At 39.3% G+C, this 17,846-nt stretch overlaps 1 protein-coding gene across 1 annotated transcript; it reads left to right on the top strand.

Moving 5' to 3' along the window:
- The first annotated feature begins 3,053 nt into the window (after positions 1 to 3,053).
- LOC119882345 (homeobox protein Dlx4a-like) lies at positions 3,054 to 16,192 on the top strand. The gene is made up of 3 exons (XM_038692364.1): positions 3,054 to 3,959; positions 7,083 to 7,279; positions 14,332 to 16,192. The coding sequence occupies exons 1-3, from the start codon at positions 3,632 to 3,634 to the stop codon at positions 14,572 to 14,574; spliced, it is 768 nt and encodes a 255-aa protein (XP_038548292.1). The 5' UTR covers positions 3,054 to 3,631; the 3' UTR covers positions 14,575 to 16,192.
- The last annotated feature ends 1,654 nt before the right edge of the window (positions 16,193 to 17,846 follow it).

Raw genomic sequence — 17,846 nt, forward strand, 5'->3', positions numbered from 1 at the left:
CTTGGAACTCATGGGCCTAAACGCCAAAGAAAACCTTCAATTTTCAGACTTGCACAATTGAGTTTTAAGAGAGCGATAATTTCCTCCCATGTTGCACCTCACTCCAGCCCTGCCAGCTGACCGCCTCGCCGAAAGAAAATTTGACGACTTAGCAAGATTGTGCCTCTCAAAAAATGCACTGACACGGTGAGGAGGGTGCGCCTGGCGCTCACAGAGGTAAAGTCGGGGAGGGGAGGAATGTTGGCCGCAGATGAAAGCAGGAGTGCAGGCTGGGATGTGTAATAACTCTCCACACATCAGCCTGTTGGTATAATAAGCCGGATCCCAGAGGCAGGAGAAGAGAAACGAGGATGAAACATGCCAAAACATCTCTCACTCTGCCCTGTGTGTGTGTGTGTGTGTGTGTGTGTGTGTGTGTGTGTGTGTGTGTGTGTGTGTGTGTGTGTGCTCTCCTCCTCCTCCTTTCTGTCTTTCTCTCTTTGTCTGCAATATGTTCATATTGATATTTGTTTTTCCAAATGGCATCACATAAGTGATGCTGTCAAAGCTACATAACGTGATGTTGATGGGATTAGTTGACGTTCATTTATTCATTCATTCTTCACATACAGCTCAATTAAATATATTAGCAGAAATCAGCATTTAAAATCTTTAAAATCATGTGCCTTTTCGTGTGTGTGTGTGTGTGTGTGTGTGTGTGAGCCTTCAAAGAGTTGTGTCAAAAGCGAGCTCCGCCTTGGGGGCCAGTCTGAAAACATGTGTACAGCCTACCTTTTACCTCCAGCTGGTAGGATGAAATCCTTCAGGAGTACCGGCAGTGATCCGGTAACTAAAGTACTAATACAACGCATTAAAAATTCTTACAAGTAAAAAACGTACTTAAAGAAAAATGGCCGTTGTGATTGCTGTATTATTATGTGACATTATTAGATTGTTGATGCTGATGCATTAATGTGTAACACAGCATGTTACTGTGACGTAGCTCAAGTGGAGCTAGTTTTAACTACTTCGTATATAGTGAGGTTTAGTCCAGTCATTTCCAACCTGGTTGTCAGGACCCCTCTGAAGGTCACAAGACAAACCTAAGGGCTCCAGAGATGACTAAGGAAAAAAAAACATTCTGCAACACAAAATTGTATTTGTTGAGTTTTGTTCTGGTTTTTTTAGACTTGTTTTCTTTTTGAAATTTTGGACACTTTTACCTCTTTGTTTCAAACTGCCAACAGCCCATGGACAGATGAAACGTGGCAAAGGGTCCAGACCAGACACTTTTTTTTCCTTTCTTTTTAGACGCCAAAAATGGTAGGGAACTTTGGTTTATTCTCAAAGAATTGATATTATCATATGTTTTTAATAAAAATCTTAAACTGCAAAGTGAATATTTAAGTGACAAATAAATGCAGCAGAGCAAAAAGTACCTCAAAATTGCACGAAAGTACAGTAATATTTGTATACTTCTCCTCAACAAAGCAACAGTATCCAACAGCTTACTCTATGATGGGACCTTGTGGACTTTGCACACTCAACTTGACGTTTAGAAGTCAGATTGCATCTTGTGTTTTTTGCAGCGTTGTGATGAATGTAATGGCTGGTTTCCTTACATTCCTGCCAATAAATGTTGCTGAAGCTAAAGGGAATTTGGTCAAACAAATGGCTACATGTAGCCCCAGCTGCATGGAAATGAAGACTCCATTAAAGGCGCATTTACTCTCAGTTATACTCAGTGTCTGAATACACAGAGGACTGTAACTGTAATAAATCCCATTAATAGGCCTACACTTAAACAGCACCTGTCCAACTGACGATCAAAGCTGATTTTTCCCGGATCTGATTCATCTGACTTCACCCTACATCATTTATGTATTTGGTAACGCTGAGTTATTTTAGTTTAGTTTAAAAGCAGACCCACAGTCCGGGATTTCCACCGCAGATGAGCGTAATGACCGTGAGCTGAGTGAAATTACAGTGTCCGAGCCTCTGCTCTGCCAGAATCACAAGTTTGGAGAAGGACGATGTTTGTTGTAATTGTCCCTCGTGTGGGACCACAGGCGGTGGCCTCAGTGTGTGTGTGTGTGTGTTGTGGCTGCTTATTATGTTGGCGACAAATCAGGTTGATCTCGACTAGGTTTCCAGAAAGAGTCTTATCGCTTCAGCTTCACGTTGAGCCAAAGAAGAAGAAAGGAAAAGAAAAAGAAATAGCCTAATAAAAAACAACGTGATGTCTTTTGGAAATTGGATTGTGTGGATCACTGTCTAAGTGTGTGTTTAATAAAAAATAATTTGGATAATAAGGTCTGCGGCCTTTCAACAGCAGCTTATGAAGGTAATTTGGTCTGATCCGCCTTATTTTGCTTTTGGCAAGCGAGAAGAATTTTATTTTGGAAAGCCGCTGGGTTTCATGAGCCAACCTGCCATCGTGATTTTTTTTATGAAATCATGCGCAGCATGGGTGAATAGTTACTTTTAAATAAATATCTTTATAGTCTATTTTTCACACATGATGGCAAAAATATATAGGTGAGGCCTATATTTTATTTAATTTTACTAGAGAAATGACTAAAGTCAGATATCAGAAGCTAAAATGTGCATACATAGGCTACCTATTTATTTTTTGAATCAAGTGAATTCAAGTGAGGCCTCAAGGTATTTTTCTCCACATAGGGTGAAATGACTGATTATTGTAATTTATCATAGTAACAAATAGTCACTAACATTTTAGCAGCTACCAGCCCTCATTTTATTGCCCTGCTGGTTTGGGTTGTTTATTTATTTATCTTTTTATTTATTTAGTCAGTCAGTCAGTTACTTAATCTTTATAAACTGGCGGCCTTGCATTGTAATTAGGCAATTATTCACCTCATGAAAGAAATCGGTGCAGGTAGATTTTTTTTTTGTCCAGTATTTCATACTGGCGGAATTATATTTTAATTGTTAAAGTGGCTCTTCGCTCAAGACGTCTTTAAAAAGTGGTCATGAAGGCCTTTTGTCCGCAGAAACCCGAGAGGAGCCGGTCCACCGCCGGAGCTGTTTGTGATTTGTGTGACACGACGAAGCGCAGCAGCCAATGAGCGCGCTGTGTGCGCCAAGTAGAGGCAGAGAATGGTGTGTGCAGACGCACAGTGCGCTCTGAGGAGGAGGAAAACACTCCACTTCTCTCCGCTGCCAAGCGCCTCTTCACAACACGGGAGCAAACACGCACCGGACTGGATGTTTTGGACGGAGGGAAGAAGGAAAATAACCCACTCAGAAGGATTTTAAATAATTTTGTGGCCCTTTTATTCCAGGGTTCCTGTTTTATCGTCGAGTGGCGTCTTGGCCTGGCATGCGTCCTGTCCGCCTCAATGTTATTAAACACTTGAGCGTCACGTTTATGGAGCTTTCAGCGGGGATGTAGCAGAGGACAAACCCACTTCAACAAGCTTAACACTTTTCATTCAACAGGAATAGAGTGACACTGATAGAAGGTAAATTACATTTTGAAAGACTGCTGCTGGTTTATGGAAACTGAAACACTTCTCTGAAAGACGACTGCCTGTTTTAACATTGATGGTGGGTTGCCTTATGATGACCCCCGTCTGGAGGTCATAGCTGACGCTTCTCACTTCCCACCTCATCACTGCCCCTCACCCCAATGATGACTATGAGCTCTATATCGGACACTTTAGTCCCGCCTGATCCGTCCAAATCGGCGTTTTTGGAGTTCGGCGGCCACGGTTACCCCGGACACCAGCAGTCCTCCCCCGGCCTGTCCCACAACCATTACCCGGTTCACGGTCTGCACGCCGTCGGGCCCTCACAGCACGACGGGCCCTTCTCCTCCGGTGCGTCCTCATACGGTCGCCCGCTGGGATACCCGCCCTATCACAGCCCCGTGAGCGCGCACCACCCCGGGGCCTACCTGCCCTATCAGCACGGGGGTCACGGCGGCGCGCTGGGACACACCAGACTGGAGGATGCGGGTAGGTTCACACAGAACATTTGAATAGAAAAATGCAATATTCATGTTGTTTCTCAGCGTCCACAGTTTGCCCTTTTTACCAAACTCTTTTAACTCCTAAATATTTAGGCTACCATGTGGAATCTTAGCACATGGGACCAACAAGGCATTGAACGAATTTTCAGGTGGTGTTGCGTTGAAAGATATCAAGAAGGCCTAAAGTAAACAAAGAATTAAACCCCTAACCCACCATGCTAAAAATATATATATATAGCCTCATTTTTATTAATAATTCTGTCTTTTTGAATAAAGAGCCCGTCAAAATGATTGTACCGCCACAGGGTCACAGAGGACTGTAGCAATAAATCTCAGACAAAAAATGTTAGTCTTTACAGATGTCTTCTTTAGGCCCATTAAAATACTTGGAGTTGGTCTATAGTCTAAAAAACATGAAAATAAACCACAGTAGAGCACAATAATTGGATCCACACACAGGCCGGCCACAGCGTCGTGTTCAGTGTACTTTAGGGTTGGACGGGGGATGAGTTTAAGGCCTGCACAGACTGTGTGACTCTCCACAAGAAGCAGCCGACACCGGCCCTGTGGTGTCCCGCAGCGGCCCGGGACCTGCACGCTCTCAAAGCCAAACCCTCAGCCCATCATCTCCCAAATCACATCCACCCGTGCGCTCCCTCAATCCAGGCATGTGGTAACAATAATAATAATAATAATAATAATAATAATAATAATAATAATAATGTGTTAAGCAAAATTAATTGTTGAATTTAATTTAAGCAAAAAAAAGTAACAAAAATATTTCCTGTGTTATACATTTAAACTGCCTTTCAAAATAAAATAACCCAAGAATCATTTGGCCTCCGATTAATGAAAACAAAATACATTGTCATATTTAAAACCTTTACTAACAAGGTCCATTGCAAGGAAAATGGATAACTTTAGCAGATTCACTGCAGGCAACTTTAAATATGCCTGGAGACGGTATAAGTAAAAGGTAGCAATGCTTTGATGCAATGTGCCAATGGATACATCACATTCCCCTGTCCAATATAATGATGATATGATGACAGGTTATTGCCAGAATTTGTGGCAAGAGCAGAAATCCAGATTACATTGACAAAATCTACAATAAAAGATGGTAAATTGATGTGATTCAGTCGTTTTATAAGATCCTTCATTGCTCAGATATTTGAAGCGCAAACTGCAGACTGAAGTGGCTGTTTGTCAACCATCATATATGTCACATTAATTGTTAACAGATGTAGATTCTGATCATATAGCAAACTACTACTACAGTAATAATAATCTTCTATACACCTTGAATTTAACAAGGAGGCCTACTTGACACCAGGCAAACAAATATTTCTTTCTTTCTTCTTCTACCGCACACAAACAAATTAGTTTTTTTCAGCACAAACTCGGCTATAAGTCTGACATCTCCTTTTGTAAATTTACCACAAATCTGCAAGGAGCTCAAAATACAAGATAAATTACAATGGCATCTACAACAATGTATAAATCTTTAGTGATAATCACTCAATGTATTATTATAGAACAGTTCATGGTTGTACAAATATTGTTTCACTATTATTACACACAAGTACATCAGATTTTTTGTACGAATTAAAACGATAAAGCAGTCTCTTAGCAGTTATTTTATCCCAACTCTATTATTATTATTAATAATATTATTATTATTTTAAAGCTTAACTGAATTAAAATTTCCTGTTTTTGTTTTCATGGTCAACACACAAAAATGACACATTACTTCTGTAAGCTTTAAAACAGTTAAATACAATGGATTTCCCTATTTTCTGTATCTGTGACTGGACTTTATATGCAGGACTACCACTCCCAGTTCCCAAATAAGACTAAATAAATTTCACTTTTTGAAGTTTTATAACAGTTTCTTCATATGAGGTCAAACAGGGAATTAAAGCTCTAGGTAACATCACATTGTAGGATAACATCATGTACATTTGTTTGTCTGCAGATTACTTTTTGGGAAATAAAATGAACAGCCTATATATTTGTTCACACGTAGCCCATATAACATATAAAAATGAAATGTTTCCTCATTTGGGTGGACTCATAATACCTTGTTCCTGTATTTTGTCAGCTTCATCAGATGTGCAAGCCCAGTTTGCAGAAAAGGGAAAGGTTTAACACTTCAGTACACTTCTACATATTTAGAAAAAATGCTTTAACTTTATAATTATTATTGCAATTATTACACGCAGAGCATTGTGTGGGGGCCCTAAACAATACAGTAAAGCTAATGTCAACAAAACACAAGTGCCCTTTGCCTTTTTCTTCTCCAGTGTTGTGCGGCGCTGTCCCTCCCGGCTGCAGGAGCTGCAGCTCCGTAACAGAATCTGAGCATCTTGTGGGGCCTTGGCTTGCCCACAGCTGTTCTCTCCTGCCACTACAGGCTTTAAGCTCATGTCATAACAAAGATCAGCGTGGGCGAATATACACAGTTGTATAGTTTTGTAAATGAAAAATAAGGCCTCTCGGCAGAGCTGCATGTACACCAAACTGCTTTTTGAGGACAAAGAGGATTTATCTTTTTACCTATTTAAAGCATTCACATCATACTATATTTGACAATACTAAATTTTGCTTTGAGCTCACAGCGGTCTGGACTTCTTTTGTTATTTTGGACAATTATTTTGCATCACAGAAAATCAAGTTACAAATGGAATCGCCTTATATTTGGCAACCCGTTGTGTTTGTGGTTAAATGTTAGATGGTTAAGGCACTGTTACATTTCTCTAATGATAAAATGGTTGAGCCCATATATGATCTGTACACACTGGACAAAAATGTTTTTATTTTAACACATTTCCCTTGAAATAATGCTGAATGTGTTGCTGTTTACTCTTACCAACTTTCATCACACTCTAATAGAGGCCATGTGGAAATTGTATAAAAACAAACATGCCCTGAATTTCTGTTTTATCCACACTAAATACTTATAAAAAGCTTAAATATGTGCTAGAAATGACAAAACGTGCTATCTTATGATCTTTTGTAGGACGCCGTCTGTAACACTAAGGCCAAACGTTTGTCCCCATCAAAATCCCTGTGTTGATATTTATCTTGGGAACATTCCGCTCTCCTCTAGAACACGAGAAGCCCACGGAGGTGATACACAACGGGGAGGTGAGGCTGAACGGAAAGGGGAAGAAGATCAGGAAGCCTCGGACCATTTACTCCAGCCTGCAGCTCCAGGCGCTCAACCAGCGCTTCCAGCAAACCCAGTACCTCGCCTTGCCCGAGAGGGCCGACCTGGCAGCCAAACTGGGCCTGACGCAGACCCAGGTACTGTGGTGGATAACACACACACAGAAATAGACACAAAATAAGCTAACGTGGGCTGAGTCTACTCTGTCAGAATCAATACACTCTCCATCAGTAACTTACTTTAGCCTTTTTGAAATTTGAAGATCACACATGGAAGTAAGCACAAACGGACTGAACAAAAAGAAATGCGTTATACTAATATGAGAAATTAAACAAAAATCATATCTGTGATGGTAGGAGTTGGAAACATTTCTACGATGTGGGTAATTGGCCAATACTGTGAGCCTAAGCAATCACTGTAACACGCATGGCCACAACATTAATTAATATTGATAAAAGATACGGACCTACATGTAATTTAAAATAACATGGAAAATACACAAAAAAGTGAAGTCAGATTTATTCTAGAATCTGAATCTATCATGGCGTTGACTCTTTCAGTGGAATTGTGAACTGTGTAATTAAAGAGTTCCTCGGTTCACAGTGAAAGGGCAACCAGGCCAGTATAAAAGCCCAAACAGGCACTCGTACATTCTTGTTAATGGTGTCACCCTACTTTACTGTATGTGTAATTACATAGTGGCATGTGCAGATACACTTAAATAGCATGTGAGAGTAAGCCATTGATTGTTTGTTATGAGAAAACAATACAAAGAACATGAAACCCATGACAACAAAACAAGATAAACACGGGGAAGACTTGGTTTGCCACTGGTCATCTTTCCCTTACTTTTTATTTGTCTGTTTTCACACACACGTGCAGTTACAGGCAAATAAAAGCCTAATGGCGGCCATTTTGTGAACCTATATTGGATGCTGTGGTCGTTGAACAAGTGATGATTTTCAGCCTCTTGTTTCACCAGTTAGAACATCTAAAAATCATATTTAAATTTATATTAGTCTTTGGAATTTTCCTATAAATGAATGTCTAATTTGCAACACTCCATTGATATTAGACAATAGTGACTGAGCCTTTATCCAGCAGTAGAAGCTCTGATATTTGCTGTTCTAAAGATCCACAGTGGGAACAGTGCTGAGTGCACTGAGGAAACAGCGTCAGAGGTCACTTTCTTTAAAGTACGATATATTGTGAAATTTATTTTAGTTAATGGCCAAAGCTGTCCTATTGTTGTTGTGCCTATCCATTTATTTGATTTATTCAGTAGTTCATGAGCTGTGGTACTTTACAAAGGTAAGTGGGAAATTAAATACAGAAGAAAAAAATCACTTCAATTCAATGAACATAGTTTAGGAATTTTACATCTTTGTATTGTACTGTCCATCTACTGATGCAGTAATATTTAGCCTGTATCTAAATCAATATGATCAATTAATTCATATGCATAAATACACTACTGAGATAGTTACCTTTAGCTGCAGTTTAGCTGGTGTTTTTCTTCATCAGGACTGGATTCAGCCACTGCCTCATTTAGTTAAATGGCATTAAAATCTGAATTACCAATTCAATTACATATATCAAAAAAAGGTCAATCTAGTTTCAGCTTTAGCTAGGCTAGTCGTGGCTATCTCAACAGCTAGCTTTCATTTGACATAGCCTAGCTCTCTTTCTTTAGCGGCTTGGCTTGATTTTTAGCTCTGTTTAGTATAGGCTACAGAACCTATAAACAGCTGTTATCACAGAAATTATTAATTTCTATGACAATATAATTTTCCTATAGTAACACAAATGTCAAAAAGTCCGATTCAGGTCTTAACTCAATTTTGACCAAACATGTAAGCTAGTTACTGCATTGTAGCTGTGTAGGGTTATGTAGTCATTATTTAAATCAACAGCACATTCATTCTATGACAATAACTATTTTATTAAGAACTATTTAAGAAACGTTTTTGACTCTGTTGCACTCTTACGCATACATATTCTAAATGTATACTCTGTTCAAATTGGCTTACCGTGTCACTTCTTTAGAGCACTAATCGTCCTGGTCGTGATAATAATCATTGTTCTTCTTCATGAAGAGATAGCAGGATAGGACTAGCGGAACATGTAGCAGCATCTTTGTGCCAGGAAAAGAATGATTTTATGACAAACGGAGGCTTATTCTTAAAAGCCATTCAGTGCTTTATCAAAGACACATTACACACGTTGAAAAGGTGAAAAATGGCGGTTGGAGTATTGAGCAGGTGTCCCATTGGGGAAACGTGAGACAGGATTGTTTGGGAATTCATTTGAAATATGATACAAGCATGCTTGTGTGTGTGTGTGTGTGTGTGTGTGTGTGTGTGTGTGTGTGTGTGTGTGTGTGTGTGCGTGTGTGTGTGTGTGTGTGTGTGTGTGTGTGCGCATGTGTCTGTAGTGAGTATACATAAGCAGCTGATGTCATCAGACGAACTGTCCTAATCCCGTATGAATTAACCACTACAGCTATGTTTACACTGTAAGAGTAAGACATGATCCTTTGCCTTTTGTAGTGGCAAAGTGTTTTCCAGTGTGGTCTGCTGCAAGTCATACTCACATGCATGATTACCAAAGGAGTACATTGTTTTCTCAACCTTACTCTCTGTTTTCTTTGAGGTGTTTTAGATCAGAGAAAGTGGGCTTTGACTGATTGTATTACAGTCTTTACAGTGTGTCCGAGTTCGACTGATTGCTAGATTGCAATTTAAGGATATTTCTGGCTGTAGTTTGAGCAATGCAGACACATTTTTGTGGGCTTGGGATAAAGAATGTTGGTGCTTTTTTTAAACCGGGCGATTCTTTTCTGGGAATGCTTGCCCTGTTTTACGTTTACCTTTTCAAAGACAAGGCAAAAAGTCAATGTCAGTATGAGACCTCTTTAGTTGGTGCAACGTTACAATGGCGAATTCCCACATTCCACATTGGAATCGCCCCCATGTAAGGTTGCAAAAGAGACTCAGGCAGCCACTGCTCCCAGCAAAGAAACAGTCCAGCACATAACCCTTGGTAAAAACACAAGCTGTTTCTTTTACACCATGACTTGTGTATTAAACAAATAAGATCTAACTGTTAATTAGTGAGATTTTGAACTGCTGGAGAACTTCTACTGTTAATTGATACATTGATGTATTAAGAAAAACTGGAATTCACATTTCAAGATGGCGGGCCATTCATTGCTATGAAAGTTCCTCAAGGTATTTCAAGCTTCCGGGTTTTTTGCGCAGGCAGAGCATGTGGACTACAGTCTGTCTTTGGATGAGTCAGTTTAGAGCATGCGTGTTAGAGACTTCCTCTGGCTGAGCTGGCCGACTTCCTGTTGCCTCCCCACACACATAATTGCTTTTGTAGGATCTCCAAACTTCATGGGACTGAAAGGATCTGACTATGCAGAGAGTTATTTAGGATTTTTTCTGACAATACATTTCTAACTATTTCCGTTTGGGAAAAAGCCTTTTTTGGTAAGTGTAGCAACTAGCCTACGCCAGTATTGCCACAAAGCCCAGCGCTGTTTCTGGGGGCTTGGTAAGGATGGATGTGTAGAACAGACAGTTTGAGTTGTAATTCTTGTATTTTCTCTTCCAAATAAAGCCAGACGTTTGTTCTGTGCGCTCATGTCTGTTGGACCGTTGGATAATGTTAGCAGTGGTGCTAACTGTACTTTTTTGTTAAATTTACGATAGTCACGATTTGCAGATATTGTAAAAAAAAGTAATTTTAGAAACGTTGACATTGAACGTTAAAAGATTTTGTCATAATTCAGAGTTTTGCTGAATCATCCAATGATCAGCCAATGTTTTGTCTGGTGCTGGAGTTGGTGTATTAAGCTACAAGAGTTTACTGTAGTCTGTATTCAGTTTGTAAATAATCTTTTTGCACACAATCAATTAACATGCAAACGTTTATTAGTTTTTCTCAGGAACAATTATAATTCTCAGTTTAGCTGTTTATTTAATGCTGAATCCAGACCAAGTGCAGTAGACTTTAGAATTATTGTTGCCAATATGGACATTTGTGGGGAAAACAAGTACAGTCCATTAAACATATAACACGCTGTTGTGTTTGGCAGACTGGTTTTCTCTCCTAAGGTGGTGACATAGTAAATAGATGGAGGCACAGAACAACCTGTATTGAAACACACAGTCATGTTGATTTCAGTCAGCTGTAATTATCCTAGTGTGCCCACGTAAATGTACAAGCACATACACTATGTACTGTGGACCTACACACATTCCGCACATGCAGGGGTGCATTTTAGTCCCCACAGACAGACACACACCCAGCTACTCAAACATGTAGCTTGTGTGTTCCTTTTCATACACATACAGATGGAAACATAAACACACACACACTTGAAGATAGTGATCATACACCACATCTCTATCCTGCCTTCATGCCATTAGGCTGGCAGCCAACCACTGACTACTTTCCATCTAAATCTCTAATGTTCCCAGACGCAGCTGAGAAATGGCACGTAGCATGGGTCTAGCATTTTTCTTTAAAGCTCACAAACACACACACAAAAAAACACACACACACACTGCCAGACAGCTTAAACCAGCCACCAAATGGAAGCCTTTTATTTCTGAAAATCCTCGCAAGACACAACTGATCAATTATTTTACCCAGTATTCAAGAATATGCACACACGCTGCAAAGTTTGGTTTAAGATGTCCTGTTCACACACACACACACACACACACACACACAATGACACACTCAGTGGCACCTGGCCTGCCTCTCAACCACCCTCCGTCGCTAATGTCGGTGTCATTAGTCGTGCTCTCAGGGAAGCTGTCAGCTCCATGTTGCTGCTGGAATATGAAACCAACAATTACAGCAGAAAACCTCTCACTGAGGCTGCATTAACTTAACGTGCTGTTGATTGACTCCTGGGCTCATAAGCTGCGCTCCACATACTCACTTTAGCTTTTTATCCGTGAGCTACCACAACCACTCCAGGTAATCATTATACTGCAGGCACTGCAGTTTGGTGGTTGTCATTTTTATTACATTAGTCTATAGATTATTCAAAAGAGTGACCTACAGTTTGGTACTGTAAGGACAGCTAAGTTTTTCAGATTTCAGATACATTTTTCTTTTTTTGATGTGAGTAGAATTTACAGAAATTGGAAATCTTGGAAGTTGAAAGTGCAGCTACAAGTCTGAATAACATCATTATGTGGTGTAATTATGATGGTATTGCATATTTATGGAGTGCTAGTTTAATTTTATGTATTTGCCCCCATCCATACTAACTTCTAACAGGCTGCGATTGACGTCAGCAGATACACTGGAACAATAGAGATCAAATTAAATGTCAAGTTGCGCTCTGCATGACTTCTTGGCTGTTTAAGCTGAAATTTGGGTGTGAAAGCTGGGTGCCTTAATGATTATCGGGTAAAGGGATCATTTTTTCCATGTATTTAGAATAAATTAGACCAGTCTGAAATTAGATTTTTTTTTATGGAATCTCAAAAATCTTCCATGAACCACTTCAACCATCTTCATAAATACTCATAAAATCCCAGGGTAATAATTCCCAGGACTGTCAGTGGGGAGGAGAAAACAATTTTAGCGCCAAGAGTGTTTTCTCTTCTTTTCGTTGCTCTTTTATCTTTCTCTCCTCTGTTGCCGTCCAGAGCTTTTTCGCCGTGCAGCACCAGTCCTTGGGGCGTTCATTTCTCCTTAACAGCGCAGTTAAAACCTGTTTGAGACAAAAGTATCCTTCACTAACTGTGTGTAATTATTTATGATTCATTTGTTCCCACTAAGCTGACAGGTTGCCCGTGAGGCATATTCATGTAATTTGACGCTCAATTTGAAAGCGCGCATAAAACAGAGAACACGCCAATTACATCAACAACAACACAACTGAATCATCTTTAACCACAGAAAAATGATTGAAGTGATATTCAGCTCAATATTTTAAGTTATTCTAATGGTATATTGTCTGTCCTGTTTACACAAATACATAATATTCTTATAATGGGGATGCTGGCTATAGTATTTGTATCCTCTTGTAAACCGATAAGGACCATGTGTCTATAAGAATCATATCATCACACCATGCCACTACTACTACAATGGTACATTGACTATTGTAGGCACACCTAATGGAATGGAATTTCTGTCTGTTATTTAGGCTTATGTAGGCTTGTTACTCTTTGACGTTTTAAAATCACTTGTTCATCTGTATGGCTCATTATTACCTAATTGTAGCCTAATTTATTGCATTGTTATCTCTAATGGTAGCCTATTCCTATAAGGTGTTGTCTGTGTTTGGTGTACAATAGTGAGTGTTGTACGACCTCATCATAATTTGTGGTATTTTTAATAATTATAATATTAATTTAGGTTGTTGTCACTCATTATCTTGCTACAACATCCTTGTAATAGTGTTTCATTTCATTTTTGATGTTGTTTCACAGAAGCTGAATGCACTTGTCCACAGAAGTACATCTCACTTGCTGGGTTTAAACTGAGAGAAGCAGCTAAGACATTAGACTTAAGAACACATAATGTTAGCCAACATTACTGGCATAGACAAAATGGGATGTTACTGAAGCGCAGTATGTGAATGTATGTGTGATTTTCCGTTGACGAACATTTCATCATAGTTTTTGTTATCAAGGTTTTTATTTTGTTTCAGTCTTGTTTTAAACATGGAAAAATGGCTGCCAACACATGTTTTTCATCATAGTTTCCATTGACTAATTAACACACACTCCTTAGTGCTCATCTAGGGCAAAAAGGAACTCAACAAATCAAAGATAGACCAGCTGCAATACATTCACTGACCCAGGTCAGTAAAAAGGGGGGTTCTGGTTGTCCACGGGTTTGAAACACTGACCATATAATCACAGGGTCTGCAGTTTGAGTCTGGCAGGGGACGAGGATCTTTGTTGCATGATATCTCTCCCCATTTATTTCCTAAGTCTTTATCCACACTATTAAAATTAAGGCAGAAATACTAACAAAAATACAACATTTATGAAGTGCTACATCTGACTTTTATTTCAAGTATTTTTCCCTTTGTCGTGTGGGAAAATACCTAAGGAGGTGCATGCATTGTACATTCGACATCTTGGAGAAGCATGCTGTTGTGTGGATCAACTTTTAATGTATTAACTCTTTCCCTTTCCTTGTCTTTCAGGTGAAAATATGGTTCCAAAACAAGCGATCCAAATACAAGAAGATCATGAAGAACGGGCCATGCGGACCTGAGGGAGACCACCTCGCCCCCCCACCGCCATCCTCCTCTTCTCCGTGTTCCCTTTGGGACATTAGCATGGCCGCCAAAGGCGCGCCGGTGCACTCTGGAGGATACATGAACAATTTCGCTCACTGGTACCCCGGACACCAGCAGGACTCCATGCCGAGGACTCAGATGATGTGACAGACAGGAGGACACAACACTTCCAGGACAAACTATGGATTTATACCAGCAAGCTGACTGGAGGTGTTAGGGGCATGGACATTGTTAAGAGCTTGAGCCACTCTGGAGGCAAAAATAATATAACTGGCAGAGATTAAGTACAGTAGATATTGAGGCTATGTGATAAAATAGGTCATCAGGACTATGAAGGTCAAGAACCATTGAACCATTGCAACAGCATTATAAATACCATTATAAATAATAGCATTATAGAGCAGTAATAGTAAGACTGCAAATGAACTTCCAACTAGCTGTCTGCTTATGTTTGCCACAAATCTTGCAAGTAATGTACTGTATGCAAAAAGATGTCTGGCACATTGTGATTAGACATCAACCAAATGGCTCAGATCTCAGTGAATGATTAGCGAGATATGGATAGCGCTAAATATGACAGTGGCTCAACTCTGAGGATTGAATGTTCAAATCTGAATTCTGAACTGAGTGTGTGGTGCCACACAAAGCCTAGCACTTGGCAGCAAAGTAAAATATAATATGACCTAGTAACAAAAGTTTGCATAGTTAGCATAGCAGACATTCAAATTAGCTAAGCTAGTCTACAGACGTGTAAGGTTAGTTAACCAGCATGTTTTGCTGTGTCCTTCCACAAAGGAAGGACACAAATTGCTGTTCAATTTGCCAGTTAGCTAATTTAAAATTGCTTATATTTGACTCCAACTATGAAGAAAAGAGTTAATGTATGTTTAAAGAGAGACTGCACTACTTTTGCTTAACAAAAGCCTTGGTCACAAGTCATAATTACAGGATAATGAGAAATACAAAAATGTAGCTTTACAACAGTAGATTAGAGTATTAAAGACAACAAACAGACTCAGTAATGTCCTTTACACTGCAAGATCTACTGAGTTTGTTTGCATTAGCTAACATTTTCCACCATAAGCCATTGGTCATCCCTGACTACGTAGCAACCTCCCCTGAGCGTACTGAATGGAGCAAGGGTTTGTTTCTTCCTACAAAAGTGAACACAGAACACAAAAGTGATCACTTTAATACAGCCAGTCAAGTTATTACTGCCTCCAGAGGAGCTCTGCTTGCCAAGACATTTAGATAAAGCTACAACGAAAGCTACAACTCAAAACTAATGCCGGTGCTGCATCTTTGTTTCTGGACATTTCAGGTTTTTTTCTGTCTTCTGTCAGTGGGTCAAGGTAGGGCAGTTTTTTTTTTTAAAAGGGTTCTTCAGGGCTTCTTCATAGTTGTTCATTATGGAACTCAAAAACAGATCAAATTAAAGAAAATATTCTTTTCATTCTGACCATTGTGTGTATTTTATAATTTCTGACAGGGTGTAACACTATAAAGGTTCTGTGTAGCATATAGACCTTTAAAGAGTCATTTTGAAAAGCTGTACCAACAGGGGCTCTGATGTGAACAAGCAGCCATTTAATTTTATGGTCCCCTTTTTTAAGAGTATTTGGGTAATAGGCACTGAATGGACACTGCTTCTTCATTGTATGTGTTACAATTTCATATATATTTTTTCATTATAATAAAAAACCTAGTTAAAAGATCAATCCAGAAAATGTATTTGAAAGCCATGTATAAAACTACTTACACCAGGTCATTCGAGACTAGTGTGCTGATTTTGTCATTGACTAAATTGAAATAATTGGGCCTATCACTCCAGCTACTTATTGTTCAGTATCGCCCCACTTTGCTATGCAAGGGTTTAATTAATTGTGGTTCTACACTTCTGACAACAATTCATTTTATTTTATTTTTCTTCTCCAATGGATTTTTAGTGATGGTTTCTGTCAGTTCATATGTTTCATCCCAACACTACTCTTTTGTTTTGCTCCCCTCTTGTGACCTCCTGAAGTGGGTAACTCCTCGTGAACTTAATTTTCATGACTCCTGGACTTTACAGTCATATATAAACCCGAAATCTGTTTACTGGAACTTATTCAACAACCTCTTAACAGGCTGAAATCATATTCTGCCAATAAGATATTGGCTATGGGTGGGGATACACTATGTTATTTGAAATAAATCAAACCTAGTGATCGTTGTCACCCTATTTGATTTTGTTTATTTAACTTACGTCATGTTTTTGCACCTTTAACAGATAATATCTAATTGAGGCTTCAGTAATGTATTGCTAAAATAACATATTCCTTCTCTCTGTGTACCCCAAAGGCCTGGAGCCATTTTCTCTAAAGTTGTAAATCAGAAGAAGCAGGTCACATCTTTCGCCCCGCACACATCTGGAAAAGCGAAAAGAGTCGTCAAACATCGTCAATGATTTTATAAAATGACCACGTCAATTATAGGTAATTTAGGACACAGCTTGTTAAATAAAGCTTTCACTCTGACGCTGTAATTATCTGTAATTGTCAGTCAAGGGAATATCCCGCCTCAGGGCCTAAAGGAAAAGGCTAGGAAGTAGTGGATTACATCAAACTGGATTACTGAGGGCTAATCCTTTCACAACAAATTGATATGTGTAATGAATATTACAAAAATGCATTCATACATTACTGTATTATGCTACTTTTGGTTAGGTTGTTTTTTTCAGGGGTTTATTTTCAATACTCCTGATGTAACAGAGCAGGAATTTTCTTTTTTCGAGGACAAAAAAGGAAAGTAGTTAGAATATGGAATAATCCAGCTGTCAGGTCAAGAATATAAAAAAGCACTGGCTAAACGACCTTCAGGTGCAGTTAATATGAGAACAAAAGGCCATGGCGAATGTGTGTGCATTTTTGTCTGTGTGATTAAAAAAATTGGGGTTTTTTTCCTGGCAGAGAGAGGCATTGTTGCACTGCCACGCTATGGGTTGAAATGTCTGTTGCACTTATGCATGACCACACCCAGAAGTGTGAAGTCAAATAGCCCTATAGTGTCAGGCTCTACATCACAGCGGAAACATTACAATCATCTCAGGGTGCTTCATGTTTAGCTGGCAAAAGGAAGACGAAAAGATGGGGCTAATAAAAAAATAATGATCTGTGTAGGTGGTCTGTATGCTAGCTTATAGGCTCTAGCTCTGTCTGGGCTAAACATAACCTTAGAGTGCTCTCTAAATGTTTCCCGCAATCAATAGTCAGTCCTGGGCAGTGGTGGAAGAAGTACTCAGATCCTTTACCTATAGTGGGGAGAACAAGTATTTGATACACTGCTGATTTTGCAGGTTTTCCTACTTACAAAGCATGTTGAGGTCTGTAATTTTTATCATAGGTACACTTCAACTGTGAGAGACGGAATCTAAAACAAAA

Source organism: Micropterus salmoides, unplaced genomic scaffold (assembly GCF_014851395.1).
Source record: "Micropterus salmoides isolate LMB-PRFRI ecotype aquatic unplaced genomic scaffold, ASM1485139v1 Ms_hic_scaffold_10, whole genome shotgun sequence".
In the NCBI taxonomy this organism is placed as follows: Eukaryota; Metazoa; Chordata; class Actinopteri; order Centrarchiformes; family Centrarchidae; genus Micropterus; species Micropterus salmoides.

Excerpts from the sequence above, each read along its gene's own strand:
- LOC119882345 (XM_038692364.1), top strand. The coding sequence starts at position 3,632 with ATGATGACTATGAGCTCTATATCGGACACTTTAGTCCCGCCTGATCCG. Across the intron at positions 3,960-7,082 it reads CACCAGACTGGAGGATGCGG|AACACGAGAAGCCCACGGAG; the intron begins GTAGGTTCACAC and ends GCTCTCCTCTAG. Across the intron at positions 7,280-14,331 it reads TGGGCCTGACGCAGACCCAG|GTGAAAATATGGTTCCAAAA; the intron begins GTACTGTGGTGG and ends CTTGTCTTTCAG.